Source organism: Mixophyes fleayi, chromosome 12 (assembly GCF_038048845.1).
Source record: "Mixophyes fleayi isolate aMixFle1 chromosome 12, aMixFle1.hap1, whole genome shotgun sequence".
NCBI classification, from domain to species: Eukaryota; Metazoa; Chordata; class Amphibia; order Anura; family Limnodynastidae; genus Mixophyes; species Mixophyes fleayi.
The window spans coordinates 13,451,381-13,472,012 of NC_134413.1; the positions used below are offsets into that span (position 1 = coordinate 13,451,381).

Genomic DNA, 20,632 nt, shown 5'->3' on the forward strand with positions numbered 1-20,632 from the left:
ATAAATCACAAAGCTGGGAGAACAAAAGCCCATATGCCTTTCAAGTTAGTGTCCCTGTGTTTGAATTCACCAATCTGTACTAAGCATTTACATTACCTAGGAGACAGCAAGCCAGTCACTCAGATCTATGAAGCTCAATAGGGTTGTGCACACTCCACCACCGCCATCTATATGGATTACCGACTGCTGCTTTTGACAGCCACAAGCGGGAGAAGCTTGCGTGCCGTAGGCTGCGTTCCTTGTTGTAGAGAGCGGCAGATAATTGGTTGTAAGTGGTTCATTACAAAAATAAATAAATGATCAAAACATCTAAGGCTGGGTACACACTGTACAAAATTTCTCCAGGTCCGATTTTTACCAATGATTAAAAAAAAAATGTCCTTATCAGCACGCCGATTTACGTCTATCCACTAAACACATTTTACACAATTTACCATCAGATCTGTGCTCTACATCTGTCATAACCATCGGCTGAAATGATTGTGTCTCTGCACACTCCATAGAGATCTATGAACACTGCCGTTCCTGAGTGCATACGCACTGCAGAATTGGAACGGCATCAATCTATCCTTTGAATTGAGATTTTCAGTCCAGTTTAAAAATCAAATGAAACGACACGATGTTCTTTGGAACGATAATCGTTCATCGTCGATATCAGGCCGAACGGTTATTTATTGTTTGATTGGGGCAGCACAGTGGCTCAGTGGTTAGCACTTCTGCCTCACAGCGCTGGGGTCATGAGTTCAATTCCCGACCATGGCTTTATCTGTGAGGAGTTTGTATGTTCTCCCCGTGTTTGCGTGGGTTTCCTCCGGGTGCTCCGGTTTCCTCCCACACTTCAAAAACATACTGGTAGGTTAGTTGGCTGCTATCAAAATTGACCCTAGTCTGCCTCTGTCTCTCTGTCATCTGTCTGTGTATATATATTAGGGAATTTAGACTGTAAGCTCTAATGGGGCAGGGACTGATGTGAATGAGTTCTCTGTACAGTGCTGCGGAATCAGTGGCGCTATATAAATAAATGGTGATGATGATGATTGGCTCAATAATGTGTTTGGTGTGTGTACACATGAATCGGCATGATGATCGGTACTTTTTATTTTTTTTAATCGTTGGTAAACTCGTTAAAGGTATCACATCAGCCAGCCTGATACAGAGGTGTAGAAATATACTAGTGTCCACTAGTGGGTTTAACTTTGTTTTAATAAAAGTCTCTGTGTGTCCTTATTTAAAGTCATTATAGGCATTAATTATTGGCCCTTCTACCAGTCAAATTAACAGTTTAACACCTAAGTAACAAAAAATATATATATTCACAACAAAATGGAAAGTGTATTCTTTTAAATATTTAAATACATAAAGGCAAACACTTATACGCATTTAGGGGGAACTTGTAAGGGGGTAGCTTAGTATAAAGGGATGCACACTGGGGGGTAACTTGGTATAAAGTGATACACAATAAGGGTACTTGGTAAACATCTCTCATCATGATTCAGTACACAATACAGAAAGGTTTAGAAACCTTGATGGATGTGAATGTATAAAAGCACTTTCCTCTGGGTTGGAGTGAAAGAGATCCTGGAAACACAGAAACACAAGTAATTAAAGGTTGTGAAGTTATATAGAACAATATCTTTTTTTTTCACTTTGCAGAATCTTTAGCTACTTGAAACTGAACCCGTGAGCGATTCAAGATGCACTTAAAACATTAAATAGCTCGGCAAAGTTGCAGCAAACCTGGGGATGTACCAGGAAGTAATGGGGAGCTCGCTGCAGATCTCGAGAGTTCAATTAAGTTGAAAGGAAAATCAGCACCTTAGAGAGGGTGAAGTAACTGAAAGGGTTTGCAGTGAACTTTCTTTTGAATTAAGAATGAACAGAATCCAAGCCGAGCTGCCAAGGTATTGTATTCCCTACGTGGAGACTAATATGTACATGGCTGTGATCAAACACAGCAAATTTCAGACAAGGAAGGAAAAAAATGGATCCGTTTAGGCTAAGCCTGAGATTGCTGGAAATGAGAAATTATTAGAGATGTTCACTGACCCCTTCGTTTTCTGTTTTTCGTTTTGGATCTGGATTAACTTTGTGTTTTGGTTTTGCTTTTATATCCCAATTTTTTTTTCTAAAATCCCTATTTTTGTATTGGTAAAATCACATATTTTTCCTTTTTTGCCCCCCTACATTATTATTAACCTCAATAACACTAATTTCAAGTCATTTGCAGTTAATTTTGACCACCTCACAGGTCACAATATTATTTTCATACACTTTCAAACAAAGACTGCAGATTTAGAAGACCAAGCCTGCCAGACCTATTCAGCAATGACAATTAGCAATGGAGCTCTCCTCTTGTGTGTTACCTATATAACACAGTACAATGTAACTGCAGATTTAGAAGATCAAGCCTGCCTGACCTATTATTTCTATTTCAGCAATGACAATTAGCAATGGAGCTCTCCTGAATGTCACTGTAGACTTTGAAGAACACTGCTACCGCTCCTCTTACTATTCTACTTATGATGCTACCCAGCTGCTCTACAGACTGCCAAGAACTGTGCTACCCCTTCTGTGTCCCTCTGTGGAATGGCGCTGGATCGCCGTGGAGGGCGGTACTTATAGAATCCAAAGCTCGCGAGATCCGACGACGTAACAATGACGTTTTGCCTCGTTTTCAATTCCGAGGGCGCGTAAGTACAGAGCCGCCTCGGTACTTGAATCTGCTAAGTTCGGGTGTGTTCGGTTCTCGGGGAACCAGGCCTGAGCGTCTCTAGAAATTATTAACAGAATTAAATTAAATAAAATCTATAAAACTTTAAAAAAAAATCCATCAAGCAATAACATTATCCTTCAACTCCAGACTTGGCAATTAAACACTAAAGTGCAACCAGGGCCGTACCTAGGGCATGCGATAGGGGCGACCGTCCAGGGCGCAACGCTGAAGGGGGGTGCGGTTTATGAATATTTTAGGTTCATTTGGTTAAAATTGAGGGCTAGGGAGGGCGGTATTTTGTTTCTCGCCCCAGGCGCTGAAACTTTAAGTTACGGCTCACATACAGACATTGAAAGAAGCCATGTTGTGGGCTGAACAAAATATTCATGAGAAGGCAGCCTATAGGTTGACAAGAAACCAGCGCCTATATTGACCACAAGTCCCTAAGTTGTGCCAATAGTTCACAGTCAAATCAAAGGCTAGATTCTCACAAATATGGGATTAGGACCCAAAATAGCTGCCTTCAAGGTAGGTACAACAGGTGCTCTTTAAGGCAGTGGTTCCCAAAATGTGCGATGTGGCTCCCTGGGGTGCCGCAGCGATCTCACAGGGGTGCCGCGGCCGGGGCCAGTGATAAGCAAGGATGGGGACTACCTGGTAATTATTTTGGCTTAGGGGTGCCTTGAAAAAATTATGGAGACCCTAAGGGTGCTTCCAACTGAGAAAATTTGGGATCCACTGCTTTAAGGGCCTATATACGTAATGGAAAACGTTAACAAATTTGAAAACACCCCTCGTAATATTCACAATCTATATGTATACATTTACATCAGCTATGTTTTAGCCAAGCATCTCCTTTAAATATGTTTTTTGGCCAATAATAAATAGACCACAGGTGGACAAAATAATGGACATGAATAAAATTCAGCAGTCAGTCAAATCATGTTTAATAATTATCATCATTCATAATATATAGCGCCACCAATTCTGCAGCGCTGTACAGAGAATATATTTGTCATTCACATCAGTCCCTGGCCCACTGGGCCCACTGGAGCTTACAGTATGAATCCCCTAATACACACAGAGAGGGGTTAATTTTGTCAGCAGCCAATTAACATACTAATATGTTGTTGTGTATATATATATATATACATATATATATATAAAATACGATGGCTGGGCATTCTATACAAACACTTGCACATGAACACAAGGTGACATGAGCAGGAATCTCACCCATTCACAAAGCATGCTTTCTTGCTTTCTCTGCACACTGCCCAGGATAATGTCAACACTCGCTCCTATAACAATGGGGCCTGTAGTAAGCAGCAATGGTCACTGTGTGCAAACAACAATGTCTCCTTGGGAACAAGCACTTTCCTTGCAGCCAATATGCTGCAAACAACCTAGATGTGGATCCACGCCGCTGAAAACCTTCCCCAACAACACAATGTAAATGCTCAATATGGTACAAGCAGGGATGTCATATTACAGTAGCAAAGTTTGCTCCAAAACGCACATGAACAGCTGAAAAATATCTATTAGTCCAGATCTAGTCATTTTAATTTTGACTTTTAATTTACTTTATTAAGAATAGGTCCAAATCTTTGGACAGCACGGTGGCTCAGTGGTTAGCACTTCTGCCTCATTGGGGTCATGAGTTTGATTCCTGACCATGGCCTTATGTGTGGAGTTTGTTTGTTCTCACCGTGTTTGTGTGGGTTTCCTCCCACAATCCAAAAACATAGTAATAGGTTAATTGGCTGCTATCAAATTGACCCTAGTCTGTATCTGTGTGTATGTTAGAGAATTTAGACTGTAAGCTGCAATGGGGCAGGGACTGATGTGAGTGAGTTCTCTGTACAGCGCTCCGGAATTAGTGGCGCTATTTAGATGATGATCTAGTAATTTAAGTTTTGATGTTTATTTTACCTTATTGAGAATACACATCCATAAAGTTAATATATGCCCACATAGCCAATAAACATCCATATAGCTAATATCATCATCATCATGACCACCATTTATTTATATAAAATATATAGCACCACTGATTCCGCAGCGCTGTACAGAGAACTCATTCACATCCGTCCCTGCCCCATTGGAGTTTACAGTCTAAATTCCCTAATATAGACACACACTCACACACACAGACTAGGGTCAATTTGTTTGCAGCCAATTGACCTACCAGTATGGGCTTTTTTTGGAGTGTGGGAGGAAACCGGAGCACCCGGAGGAAACCCACACAAACACGGTGAGAACATACAAACTCCACACAGATAAGGCCATGGTCAGGAATTGAACTCATGACCCCAGTGCTGAAAGGCAGAAGTGCTAACCACTGAGCCACCGTGCTGTCTAATATACGCCCATACAGCCTTACATACCACCATATAGTCAATAAACATCCATATTGACACACACAATAAACAACGGAGAACACCAATTCTATTGAACCACCCCTTTCATTCAATCAAACGTACATATTTCTCCTAAAATTCTGCACAGTTTAGCCTCATTTACAGTTTATAGTTATCATGAGTAGCTCGGGATAAAGGGACTGTTTGAGTTACATACATGCTTTTTGTGTAATCATTCACATTACTCCTAGAAAGATGCACATCTGATGAAGTGCAATATGGCAGCGCAGAAAGATCCCCTTTAAGAGGAGACCCAGTGACCACCAGTTCTACAAACCTATGCTCTTTAGAGGAAACATAGACACACTGACACAAACCAAGGTACACAGGGGGACAAAAGCTGATTTAGGGCTACATACGTCATGCTTTGTGTTTCATAGGAAACCCTATGTGTAGGGACAGGTGTTCTTTAATCTCTTTTCACGATCAATAATGAGATTAACTTCTTGCAGTGAGATTACATTGCGGTGTTGTTGCGGTCTTCAAATAATTAGAAGCAGAAGAGCGATGAAGGATTTGGGAGTTAAATGCACACAGAGCGACTTGTAATTCCACATACAACAATAAGATGTGATTAGAAGTTATGTAGTGGAGTGTTTTTTTATAGACAAGAGCTGTCACTTGTCAGCTGCACAATGGGCATTAATGAGATAATCCCTATTCATCCATGTAAAGATGTAACACAAAAAGCTGAACTGGCCAAGACTTGAGCTGCAGATAAGAAAACTGCTGGAGTTTGTCACAGACTGACAGTAAGCAAGGGGCAGTGCCAAGGGTAGAACGTACAACAGCCTGAGACTCTCTGTGATTTCCATTGTGAACATGGGGGGGCTATTGGCACTGGTGCAAAATCTGCCCCCCCCTGACAACTCCTCCCATTAATAACACTTACCATAGACATATTCAACACATCTATCTCATCCGCTGAATCACTGCGGGTGTACCGCTGATGCTTCCACCCAGCGGCGGAAAAGTGGGGGAGGCAGGAACAATGTACCGGGGGCCTGTCTGGGGCCCAGATCTGCTTGTGGAGTGGGAAAAGCCACCAACCTAGTGTGGCCACGTCCCCTTCGGCAGCTATTGAAGGGGCACCAAGAAGTTGCTGCACCGAGGGCCGAAAAAACAAAAAGAGTGAAAGAAGCAGGCAGCCCTGAGCCCACACAGACCATGGCTCTGAAAAAGGAGTAAGGACTATAACATCCTTTGGGACAAGTACCCCTATTTTACGGCACTGACTTCCACCGAAAAGATAGCCTCATTGGCTGAACAGTATACCATGTTAAGCCTCATTGGATGAACAGTATACCATGTTGAGCCTCATTGGATGAACAGTATACCATACTGAGCCTCATTGGATGAACAGTATACCATGTTGAGCCTCATTGGATGAACAGTATACCATGGTGAGCCTCATTGGATGTACAGTATACCATGTTGAGCCTCATAGGATGAACAGTATACAATGTTGAGTCTCATTGGATGAACAGTATACAATGTTGAGCCTCATTGGATGTACAGTATACCATGTTGAGCCTCATAGGATGAACAGTATACAATGTTGAGTCTCATTGGATGAACAGTATACCATGTTGAGCCTCATTGGATGAACAGTATACCATGGTGTGCATGAGCAGTATACAATGTTGAGCCTCATTGGATGAACAGTATACCATGTTGAGCCTCATTGGATAAACAGTATACAATGTTGAGCCTCATTGGATGAACAGTATACAATGGTGAGCCTCATTGGATGTACAGTATACCATGTTGAGCCTCATTGGATAAACAGTATACCATGTTGAGCCTCATTGGATAAACAGTATACAATGTTGAGCCTCATTGGATGATCAGTATACAATGTTGAGCCTCATTGGATGATCAGTATACAATGTTGAGCCTCATTGGATAAACAGTATACCTTGTTGAGCCTCATTGTATAAACAGTATACCATGTTGAGCCTCATTGGATAAACAGTATACAATGTTGAGCCTCATTGGATGAACAGTATACCATGTTGAGCCTCATTGGATGAACAGTATAAATGGTAATTCTGTGTGGTGACTACTGTATAAAGCAGACCCTTACTTGATGACCAGTGTAATACGGGGTCTTAGATGATGACCAGTATACAACACAAGGCACAATCTTGCATACAAAGCAGAGCACAATCTGAATACCAGTATACAATATAGAGCCCCATATATATGCAGGCTCATTTGGTCATCACTTCTCCCCACCAGTCATTCCCATTTCATCCAGTATATAGCCTTGCTCTATATCCTCCCTCTCTATATACCACTGCTGCACAGCTAAACATCACATTTATTACTGACTTCTTACATTCTTATAACAGAATATATCATCAGAGCAATTATTAGATACATGCCGTTAAGAATTACAAGCAATTATTTAAATTAGTTCTACAATCAATCATAAGGAGCAGCAATAAGGATGTCTCTAAACTTACGCTGTGTCATCCAAGACAACACTTAGGACGTTACCTATGAAACAATCACAGATCTTTTAACTTGTAAACCTAATACGGCCGTATAGTGATATGAGTGGTATGGACTCAGATATAGGAGAACCCAGTAAGGAGGGAAGAATAGTGTTTCTGTGAGTAATCTGACCTGTTCTAACAACCATGGAAGGTCAGGTGAGGACAGTGTAGCCGACAGGTCTCTTTAAAAGAAATTAGCATAAGTTACTTTCTCTTTTAAGCCTATGTAAAAAAAATTGGATTATAGCATACAGTGTTGTAAATTTCTTTAGACAGAATTTAAATATTAGCATTGCATTTGAGTGTGCCCCCGGAGGGCTATTGTGTGCAGTATTTTAGTCAAATAAAGCTACATTAGCAGGACCAGAACACATTTAGTTGATGCAATCTTCACTTTGCAATTACATAAAAATGGTCTCATTCAACAAGATGGATTGGCACTCAGGAAAAGTACTGCAAAGCAAAATACACTGGTATTGTTATATTACCACCTAACATGAACTGAGTTAATGGTTTAAGCCATCTTTTCTGAAATTTTAATGTAACCTCAATGCAACCTTAACATAAATAACATTTTTACGGTGTGTTTGACTACGGTAGCGACCCCTTGCCTTCCACGCCAGTCTAATACGCTGTACGTAAAAATGAACTTGTCCTTCATTTAAGGCTTGGCTTCCTTCACCCCTCCCCCCAATGTTTATGTTTCCATGTTTTTGAAATTCAACTCCACTTGGCTTTTTAAAAAGGTCACAGCAATGTTGGTCACTCCTCTCATCTTCATTAAAATCAGAACTGTATAGCAGAGAGGCGTGAACGAGCGCTACTGAGGGTGAAGATGTGAAGGGGGAGGTGGCTGTCACGCTGATGCCTAACGCCATCTTTGTCTCTCGTACTCGCATCATCCTCAAGCGCTCACCCAAGGATGACTCATTGTCTTCAGCCTTTACCATGAGAATACGTCAAGACTAAAACCTTACTATATTTTTCTCTCATGTTTTCTTTTTACTTTGGAGAACAACATTCCTCTTATATTTTAAAGTCTATTTCAGATGATACCTCTGTCACAATTCTGCAAGCATTGGAGGCATTGGAATACCCTGATGTCAGATGAATGATGCAGCAGAGGCATTGGAATACCCTGATGTCAGATGAATGATGCAGCAGAGGCATTGGAATACCCTGATGTCAGATGTATGATGCAGTAGAGGCATTGGAATACCCTGATGTCAGATGAATGATGCAGCAGAAGCATTGGAATACCCTGATGTCAGATGAATGATGCAGTAGAGGCATTGGAATACCCTGATGTCAGATGAATGATGCAGCAGAAGCATTGGAATACCCTGATGTCAGATGAATGATGCAGTAGAGGCATTGGAATACCCTGATGTCAGATGAATGATGCAGCAGAAGCATTGGAATACCCTGATGTCAGATGAATGATGCAGCAGAAGCATTGGAATACCCTGATGTCAGATGAATGATGCAGCAGAGGCATTGGAATACCCTGATGTCAGATGAATGATGCAGCAGAAGCATTGGAATACCCTGATGTCAGATGAATGATGCAGCAGAGGCATTGGAATACCCTGATGTCAGATGAATGATGCAGCAGAGGCATTGGAATACCCTAATGTCAGATGAATGATGCAGCAGAGGCATTGGAATACCCTGATGTCAGATGAATAATGCAGCAGAAGCATTGGAATACCCTGATGTCAGATGAATGATGCAGCAGAGGCATTGGAATACCCTGATGTCAGATGAATGATGCAGCAGAGGCATTGGAATACCCTGATGTCAGATGAATAATGCAGCAGAAGCATTGGAATACCCTGATGTCAGATGAATGATGCAGCAGAGGCATTGGAATACCCTGATGTCAGATGAATGCTGCAGCAGAGGCATTGGAATACCCTGATGTCAGATGAATAATGCAGCAGAAGCATTGGAATACCCTGATGTCAGATGAATGATGCAGCAGAGGCATTGGAATACCCTGATCTCAGATGAATGATGCAGCAGAAGCATTGGAATACCCTGATGTCAGATGAATGATGCAGCAGAGGCATTGGAATACCCTGATGTCAGATGAATGATGCAGCAGAAGCATTGGAATACCCTGATGTCAGATAGATGAAGTGCAGCAGACAGGGAAAGCTTGATTGACCCCCCTGATATTGGTGATGATACATATATAGAGGATCTGCTGTAGGAATAACTCTCTAGAATATAATGATCACTGATTGTCTCTGACAACCAGCTCTAAATTTTAAAATTGGCACCTGTAGCTTGAAACCTACAGGAGTAAGGTGCTCTATTAGAAGTATGTTAGTTAGATTAAGGGGAATGTTATACAGTATTTAAAAATTTTAGAATAGGTGTTGCTAGCCTTTAATGTAACAGAATGACTAGAAAATAGACAGAGAATTATTTAGATCTACTAAAAGCTGGAATTAGTCCACTGATTAATTATATTTAAATAACATACTATAAATTAGATATATTACAAAGACAAGTATCAACTTTTGCTAGACCCCACATTAATCCAAATACAATGTTTGGATCTGTTGTAGAATTACACTTTCTTACCTTTCTATGAATGTCAGAACATCTTTAGTGGTTCAGAAACTAATTCTGAACTTACTGAAATTGTGTTGATAAATCAACACATAAACTGCCCTAATACCTGTTTACATATGACACATTTTATTAAATAAACAAAACGAAGCATGTCCTTACGTCCCTAATCCCCAGCTTACGTAACACACCTAAAAGACTCGCCATGGCCCCATCAATTAAAAACGTACAATTACGTGATGGGAGGTTCAATATGATGGAACTGGCTGTGACAATTCTGCACGGTGCTTTTTAGCAGACAATGAAAATATTCAATAAATAAGTGTTGTTACTGCTTAAGTCTTTTCTAAAAATATAGCTCCTGTGATCTGGTTTGTGCTGGAAATCAATGTTATTTTGATTGGCGTTTTTATACAATATGTCTAAAAAGGTAAAATGATTGCGGTTTCCATGCAACCGAAGATTTAAGTGCTTAACACTTCCATCACAAGGCCGACCTGCTGCTGGTTCCAAAACGAAGCACAATGGCTTGTTACAGCATTAAAATTATTAAGAGGGCATTAAAACCACACCTCTAACACAATGGGAAAGGCAAAGAGTAAATGGTATGGACTAATTAAACCCACTCCCAACTGCAGGCTGCAGAACATATGCTTATTATGTAACCGGCACAGTGTCACTCACGGTAATTCACATAGTACACAATCACACCCACCAATGTCTGTGCTAATCGGCCAAGCACATAGTGCAGAACAATCCGTTGCCATACAGAGAAGGCAGACAATATTCACCTTATGTAAATCTTACATCATGCACCAAGCAGGACAAATATAAGCTGCCCACAAATTAGCAGATCCGGCAGCACGGTCGGAGCGTGACATGGACGGATATGTCTAATTTTCAGCACACGTATGACAAAAATCCTATGACGACAACAGGGGGATTGGCTGATAACTGCCCCAACTTGCAGTCATTGTAAACTTACTGATCATCATTAAATGTTGGTCAAGACTGGTGGTCATTTTGGGCCTACAAAAAGCAATCTGATGCCAACTTGGTGTACAATGGGCAAATTGGCTGTCCGTATTGCTGCATGCGTGGATTGGTATTGTTATGTACATCTAGTCGCTATCCAATGACAATTGTCCACATCCACTTGTGTGGTTCCAAAGCACAATGCGATTTAATAGCAAAAAGCAGCAGCGTAACAATTCAATAATATAAGTACAGCTGATTAAATACGCAGGCGCCCTGGATCCAGCATACAGTCATTCAGTCCTGAAGTCTGTGGTTGAGAAGAGTGTCTGCTGGGCCCAGAGCTCCTGCTTATATACAGTCAATGATACAGTGAAAACAATACAGATGATTTGGCATGTTTCCATAGGTTCAGGCTTCAGGACGGTCCAGTGTAATGCAGGTCATTGGCCAGTTCAAACGATGCCCTCCAAGGGTGGGGGTCGGCTCTCCAAAAGATGCATACTAATCTTCCCGCCGAAAGCTGGTTCAAACTGGTTTATTTACGTTACACACACAATACAATTCTGATCATTTATTCCCTATAATCTATAACTTGCATATGCAAGGAGTGATATCCTACCCGATAGAACCGGACGTCTGCGAATAAATAGGGAATTAGAACGATACCAAACAATATGTGTTTCCTGTAACCTGAACCTTAGATCTCAATAAAAAATGTATATAACATTATAATATTTAACTATAAACTCGGCTACATTTCATTATGAATAACTATGTGTTGCAACTATTTGTAATATGAACTAATTACAAGTGTATGTGTTCGTGTAAATGTGTGTATAAGTGTTCACACATGCTGTGGTTAATTACGCTCCTCCACACCGTAGCGTGTAATTCGCATAATTTCAGACACAGACAATCAGACTGATAGATATTAATTTGAAATGACCATATCCAATTATTTGAATTCGACAGTATATACGGTCAGTACTTCATAGATGGTAAAGGCTAATTTATCATAATCATCATTATCATCATTTATTTATATAGCGCCACTAATTCCGCAGCGCTGTACAGAGAACTCACTCACATCAGTCCCTGCCCCATTGGAGCTTACAGTCTAAATTCCCTAACACACACACAGACAGACAGAGAGGGAGAGACTAGGGTCAATTTTGATAGCAGCCAATTAACCTACCAGTATGTTTTTGGAGTGTGGGAGGAAACCGGAGCACCCGGAGGAAATCCACGCAAACACCTCTTTTTGTGAAATAACGCACCCACCTTCTTTGCTCCCCCTTACAGAACTATGTCAGGTCGCTTCCCTAGGACCCCTCCTCTGCACTGTAGTGGTAAATATTTATATCAGGCCTCCACAAAGGAGTTATCGTGCTGGGACCACAAACGTTATTAGCCTAAAGAGTCGTATTAACAAGGCTAAGAGGCGGGGCGAGACAAGACTCTGAGTGCGGCCTACTCGCATATCAGCCCCTTCCTTAAGGGGGTCTAATATAAACATTGACCCCGTCATCATCATCATCATCATCACCATTTATTTATATAGCGCCACTGATTCCGCAGCACTGTACAGAGAACTCATTCACATCAGTCCCTGCCTCATTGGAGCTTACAGTCTAAATTCCCTATCACACATACACACACACACAGACAGACAGAGAGAGGGTAAATTTTTGATAGCAGCCAATTAACCCACCAGTATGTTTTTGGAGTGTGGGAGGGAACCGGAGCACCCGGAGGAAACCCACGCAAACACGAGGAGAACATACAAACTCTACACAGATAAGGCCGTGGTCGGGAATTTAACTCATGACCCCAGTGCTGTGAGGCAGAAGTGCTAACCATTTACCCCAGCAGCAAAAGGAGGGAATCCCAAGGGAGTTATCCTGTAGGTTTAGGTAAAATTGAGCAAGGGGGCAGGGGGTTACTTTACAACATTTCCATTACAAAGGTTGAATTCAGCCTTTAAACGATAAACTCTTATTCCATATAAAAAGGTATAAAGAAAATGTAAAATAACACTGTTACTCTCATCTACGCACATACAACATATCAACCTGGGAGGCTATAAATGTTTTTAAAGACATACCTGTTGTACAACTGTCTTTAAAATCAGGATAATCCATTGCTGAGAAATACACTTCATTAGAATGTAGTAATTTCTCATAACCGACAGGGGTCCCTGATGCTGTTCCTATCAATTGAGAGCTCCAAGACATCAACTAAACCTCTTTGGCTTAAAAGTGTAGGATTTAAAAATGCAAAACCCAACATACAACAACATAACAATAAATATAATTAAAAGTATGTTTACTTTTCAAGTGAAAATCAAATAAAAAAATGTAACGTATTATATAATAACTTCTAAAAACAAATAATATTTACTTTGCCTTTACTATTTTATCCAAGTGTCAAGTATTGAATATCAAGAAGGGGAACCTGCTGAATTTTTTATGTAATAAGTTCAAAAGTTAATAATCGTACGGAGAGGACACCAAGCAGTGCTATAACATTTCGACAAATTGAGAAAAGTAATTTTGCAATAAGCAATATCCAGGATGTAGATCTTATCGGTTGTTTGTTTGTTTATCGGAGAATCAGTTTCCTAAAGTTGCAACATTCAGATTGATTTCATCAGTACATAACGAGTTCATTTGGGCATGTGCTCGTGAGCAGGGAAGCTAATGGGTGAGATGACAGAAAGCTATTTATTTCCTGGGTCATGGTAAACATTAAATGGCAATCAAATAACTTCATCAAGGAGCTTACAGGGTCCACTAAAAACATTGGCAGCACTCACAGAGAATGTTATTATATATCCATTGTTTATTAAGAGCTGACATATTACACGGCGCTGTTCCTGCCACACACACACAGGCCAATTTACCCAGAAGCCAGTTATCTTACCAGTATGGTTTTGCGCCCTGGTCAGTCGTACACAAATGTCTCAAATACAGCAATGCTAACAACAGTGCACGCGTGCTATGTTCCATCACTCTTGGTTCTATTGGGTTGCATAGAATGAACCAGGATTAGTGGCATTCTGAAGCCAGCTTGATATTCTAGGGACCCAGGGAAGAAGTGCACCTATTGACATCATCATCAGCAGCAGCTATTTATATATCGCCACTAATTCCGCAGCGCTGTACAGAGAACTCACTCACATCAGTCCCTGCCCCACTGGAGCTTACAGTCTAGATACCCTAACACACACACAGACAGATACACACAGATAGATACACGCACAAAGACTAGGGTCAATTTTGATAGCAGCCAATTAACCTACCAGTATGTTTTTGGAGTGTGGGAGGAAACCGGAGCACCCGGAGGAAACCCACACAAACGCGGGGAGAACATACAAACTCCACACAGACAAGGCCATGGTTGGGAATCGAACTCATGGCCCCAGTGCTGTGAGGCAGAAGTGCTAACCACTGAGCCATCATGCTGCCCATATTGTATTGTTGTTATTTATTGTTGTTTTCATTATTGACATAATGAAAACAACAATATAAGTTAGACAACTATCAATACATGATTAGTGATCCAGCCTACCTGACACTGGAGAAAACTCAATTTTATACACAGCCAGCGGTCTCCAAACTACATCACTCTTCTGTCATACTGCCTGATATGGAACAAGGTCTCAAAACACGTGTGTGAAAAAAGTATTTTGTTAAGAGTAACGCCCTACTGAGCCACTCTGTCTTTACACAATCGCCTAAATGCCGAGTGCATTTTTTGATGCTCAAAATTAAGCTAGTGGCATTCTGCAACTCTTTTCCCCACAACAGGCCAACAACAATCCCAAACTTATGACAGCACTGACCCACGTCTCTCAGAAAGTACCATTACCAATGCCAATATCATTACCAAGACCTACTTGTAACATAAATACATCTTATTATATACTCAATTGCAAAATACTGCCCAACACAATGCAGCCAAACTGTTATTTACTTAAAAATCATGCAATTAAACATTAAATGACAACACATTTGTGGTTTACTGACTAATCATAGCAGTCACCATCCATAGCACAGATAAGACCTACCTGAGCAGGTAAACAGCTCTCTCAATATCATTAAGTTCTTCATCTACTGTCAACCTTTCAATTTCTTCAGGCGTCTGCACATAGCAATAAAAGATACAGTATATCAGTGGGGTGGGCAAATCACAGCGTTATATGTATCTAATGACAAAACCCTGCATATACTGTGCCCAAAATACTCAGAATTCACATTATGTATGCAAGGAAGCTGTCACTGCTCTGAAGGGAATTAGTCATACAATTATTTTATGTACCTAAACACTATAATTATAAGCAGAAAAATCAATACAAAGCGCTGGGATAAAATGACAGACCTGGTCTACCCCTTTTAACTAATTAAATTGTGTCTCGATTGGAATTGGTTGTGGAATCAAATTAGATTGAGTTTTATAATAGAAAGTCAGGGATACCATTATTCATGCACATCTAAACACAGGGCAGCTATTATACCGAATTATGCAGTATGTACAGTACAGTCTATGATAAGGAAACACTTGCTCACTGTCAGTGGGAGTTAATTAACCCTCATAAATGGCAATGTAGTATTAGTGTCATCATAAGAGGCTTTGAGATAGAAGCTGGTACAGATAAGATATGTGAAATGTTTTACACTATATGGTAATCTTGCATTCAAGCCTGAAGTTTATAAAACATTAATAAGGTATATTACATGTCACCCCCAAACTGCTCAGCTGATTGATTCAATCAGAAACTCCTGGACCCCAATAACACATCTCTATCATGGGTAGTGCAGGAAGCACAGATGTGACATCATATCTCACCAGCACTGATCTAGATATTCTATATTTTGGGGGGATGGGGGAGGCGACAGTAAAGGGTGCACAGTACAGTGTAAGGGGTGTGGGGGGGGGGACAGTAAAGGGTGCACAGCACAGTGTAAGGGATGGGGGGGGACAGTAAAGGGTGCACAGCACAGTGTAAGGGGTAGAGGGGGACAGTAAAGGGTGCACAGCACAGTGTAAGGGATGGCAGGGACAGTAAAGGGTGCACAGCACAGTGTAAGGGATGGGGGGACAGTAAAGGGTGCACAGCACAGTGTAAGGGGTGTAGGGGGGGACAGTAAAGGGTGCACAGCACAGTGTAAGGGGTAGGGGGGGACAGTAAAGGGTGCACAGCACAGTGTCAGGGATGGGGGGACAGTAAAGGGTGCACAGCACAGTGTAAGGGATGGGGGGACAGTAAAGGGTGCACAGCACAGTGTAAAGGATGGGGGGACAGTAAAGGGTGCACAGCACAGTGTAAGGGATGTAGGGGGGACAGTAAAGGGTGCACAGCACAGTGTAAGGGATGTAGGGGGGTGTAGTGTAAGGGACAGTAAAGGGTGCACAGCACAGTGTAAGGTGTGTGGGGGGTGTACAGACAGGTAATGACGTCACGGGAGCCCCCCAAATACCTTGAGGCTCCTGCGGACCGGCCTCTCGATGATCGCCAGCTCATGCAGGTCCTCGATGTAGCCGAACAGGCTGCCCTGGCTGAAATCCATCCTGAAGAAGCCGGTGGGATGCATGGGAGAGTCGGAGAGCCGCACTGGCGGAGCTGCGGGGGCCTCTTCACATGGTAGGACCCGGAGATCCTGAGTGTGGGGGCGGCGGGAGAGAGGCAGAGGGTGGCGGGGGAGGACAGGGGAGGAGTCAGCACCGAGATCACCGGCGATATTACTGGGGTCCCGGCAACTGGTGATAGAGGATGCGGAGGAGGAACTGGCAGAGGGGGAATGGGGACTGGTACTAGAGGGGGCACAGACTGGTACTAGAGGGGGCACAGACTGGTACTAGAGGGGGGCACAGACTGGTACTAGAGGGGGGCACAGACTGGTACTAGGAGGGGGGCACAGACTGGTACTAGGAGGGGGGCACAGACTGGTACTAGGAGGGGGGCAGAGACTGGTACTAGGAGGGGGGCAGAGACTGGTACTAGAGGGGGCACAGACTGGTACTAGAGGGGGCACTGACTGGCACTAGAGGGGGCACAGACTGGTACTAGAGGGGGGCACAGACTGGTACTAGGAGGGGGGCAGAGACTGGTACTAGAGGGGGCACTGACTGGCACTAGAGGGGGCACAGACTGGTACTAGAGGGGGGCACAGACTGGTACTAGGAGGGGGGCACAGACTGGTACTAGGAGGGGGGCACAGACTGGTACTAGGAGGGGGCACTGACTGTTACTAGAGGGGGCACAGACTGGTACTAGAGGGGGCACAGACTGGTACTAGAGGGGGGCACAGACTGGTACTAGAGGGGGCACAGACTGGTACTAGAGGGGGCTGAGTCTGATACTAGAGGGGGCTGAGTCTGATACTAGAGGGGGCACTGACTGGTACTAGAGGGGGAAAGGCTGGTACTAGCAGGGGCACAGATTGGTACTAGAGGGGGGAAGGCTGGTACTAGAGGGGGCACAGACTGGTACTAGAGGGGGCACAGACTGGTACTAGAGGGGACTGTTACAGAGGGAGGAAGAATTACATTTATTGAGGGTCTGATACCGAGCGGTGACAGGGGATGGTACTAAGGGGGCGCAGGGTATTGGGAAACCGGGACTGAGGAGACAGGTAGTGAGTGGGCACAGGTGAATAGTACTGAGTGGGCACAGGATAACTGAACTGAGTGGGCACGGGGAATTGGTAGTGTGAGGGCACGGGATGAATCTACTGAGTGGGCACAGGGGACTGGCACTCAGGGGCACAGATCACTGGTATTGGGGGCACCGAGGACTGGTACCAAGGGGACAACTGTGGTATAACCCTGGGGGGTGTCATAGAGGATTGTTATTGAGGCTGGCAATGGGGCAGGTCCTGAGACTGGGGCACAGAGGGGCACAGGGCACACAGGGGGCACTAGCGGAGGCAGCCGGGATATATCCGGGTCTGGGGCCGGCGCACAGCGGTCACTGGATGAGCGGCCTCGGGTATCTCGGTGTCCGGCAGCAGCGGCCCCGCTCTGGTGTCCGGGGCTCGGTGTGTCGGGAGTAGGAGGCGGCCGGGCTGGCAGAGGGGCGGCGGCTCCTGGTCTCCATAGCAACGCATCGTTACCGCACAGCCCGCGGCGATAACCTGCTGCGTGACGTCACCGGTGTGTGTGCCAGTGATCATTACATGTACCCTGTGTGACCGTAGTATGTCACCTGTGTGACCGTAGTATGTCACCTGTGTGACCGTAGTATGTCACCTGTGTGACCGTAACATGTACCCTGTGTGACCATAACATGTATCCTGTGTGACCGTAACATGTATCCTGTGTGACCGTAACATGTACCCTGTGTGACCGTAGTATGTCACCTGTGTGACCGTAACATGTACCCTGTGTGACCATAACATGTATCCTGTGTGACCGTAACATGTATCCTGTGTGACCGTAACATGTACCCTGTGTGACCGTAGTATGTCACCTGTGTGACCGTAGTATGTCACCTGTGTGACCGTAACATGTACCCTGTGTGACCATAACATGTATCCTGTATGACCGTAACATGTATCCTGTGTGACCGTAACATGTACCCTGTGTGACCATAACATGTATCCTGTGTGACCGTAATATGTACCCTGTGTGACCGTAACATGTACCCTGTGTGACCGTAACATGTCACCTGTGTGACCGTAACATGTACCCTGTGTGACCGTAACATGTACCCTGTGTGACCGTAACATGTCACCTGTGTGACCGTAACATGTATCCTGTGTGACCGTAACATGTACCCTGTGTGACCGTAACATGTATCCTGTGTGACCGTAACATGTCACCTCTGTGACCGTAACATGTACCCTGTGTGACCGTAACATGTATCCTGTGTGACCGTAACATGTCACCTCTGTGACCGTAACATGTATCCTGTGTGACCGTAACATGTCCCCTGTGTGACCGTAACATGTCCCCTGTTTGACCATAACATGTCACCTGTGTGACCGTAACATGTCACCTGTGTGACCGTAACATGTAACCTGTGTGACTGTAACATGTAACCTGTGTGACCGTAACATGTATCCTGTGTGACCATAACATGTCACCTGTGTGACCGTAACATGTCACCTGTTTGACCATAACATGTACCCTGTGTGACCATAACATGCACATATAACAGGAGACACCTGTGTGATCATATCATGTACATGTAATAGGAGGCACCTGTGTGATTATATAGTGGACATGTAACAAGAAACACATGTGTGATCATAACAGGAGACACCTGTGTGATCATAACATAAACATACAATAAGAGACACTTGTGTGATTAAAAGGTGTACATTTATGAGACATGTGATCATAACCTGTACATGTAACAGGGGACACCTGTGTGACCATAATGTGTACATACAACAGGAGACACCTGTGTGCTCATAACGGGAGATACCTGTGTGATCATAACCTGTTACATGTACTGTGGCACACTAAAGTTACACAAAATTTACAAAAACTCTCTCATAAAGCTGAACGTCACTGGCATAAATCTTGTACCTCTAATGATTTCAGCACATATACTGCTAACTACCACTCCTATAGAAATGCTTTGGACACTGCTAAACAAACACACTTCCAATCTCTCATCAATGCTCAGGCTTCTAACCCCAAATACTATTTAACACATTTAAATCTCTTCTCAATCCTCCCACCCCAAGCCCTCCGACTACCATCAGTGCCCAGGATCTTGCTTCCTGTTTCAAGGACAAGATTGATAAGATCAGACTTGAAATGGTATCATCTCAATTTCTTCCCATCATCTGACACCCTCTCTTCATTTAAGGAGGAAGTTTTTACTCTTTTCTTATCTTTCTACTCTACCTCCTGTCCTCTTGATCCTATTCCCTCGCAAATTGTTAGGTCCCTGTCTCCTGTGCTCATTCCACCTCTAACTAAAATCTGTAATCTGTCTCTCTCTACTGGTATCTTTCCATCACTATTCAAGCACGCAGTGATTACTCCTATTCTAAAAAAACAAAATTCTGACCCAAACTCTCTTAAATGTCTCAGCTCCCATGCCCCTCCAAGCTACTCGAGAGAATTGCCTACACAAGCCTCACATGATTTATTTCTGCAAAAAACCTATTGGATCCTCTTCAGTCAGGCTATCGCTCTCAATACTCCACAGAGACTGCGCTGACCAAGGTTGTCAATGATCTAATCACAGCTAAAAACAAAGGTGATTACTCTCTTCTAATTCTCCTGGATCTCTCTGCTGCATTCGACACTGTTGACCACGCTCTCCTCATACAAACTCTACAACTCCTAGGTCTTCAAGACACTGTCCTATCCTGGTTCTCATCCTATCTAGTCGCTCTTACGGTGTTAATTTCTCTGGAACAACCTTCACTCCGCTTCCTTTATCAGTTGGAGTACCACAAGGCTCAGTCCTAGGTCCTCTG

General features: G+C 43.2%; 1 protein-coding gene across 1 annotated transcript in view; it reads right to left on the reverse strand.

Moving 5' to 3' along the window:
• Positions 1 to 17,050, reverse strand: part of PPP4R4 (protein phosphatase 4 regulatory subunit 4) — a 96,949-nt gene extending 79,899 nt beyond the window's left edge. The window contains exons 1-2 of the mRNA XM_075192541.1: positions 16,673 to 17,050; positions 15,262 to 15,335 (exon numbers count right to left, since the gene is read on the reverse strand). Coding sequence (XP_075048642.1) covers positions 15,262 to 15,335; positions 16,673 to 16,786 — 188 coding nt within the window. The 5' untranslated portion in view covers positions 16,787 to 17,050. The remainder of the gene's footprint in view (positions 1 to 15,261; positions 15,336 to 16,672) is intronic.
• Positions 17,051 to 20,632: the final 3,582 nt, after the last annotated feature.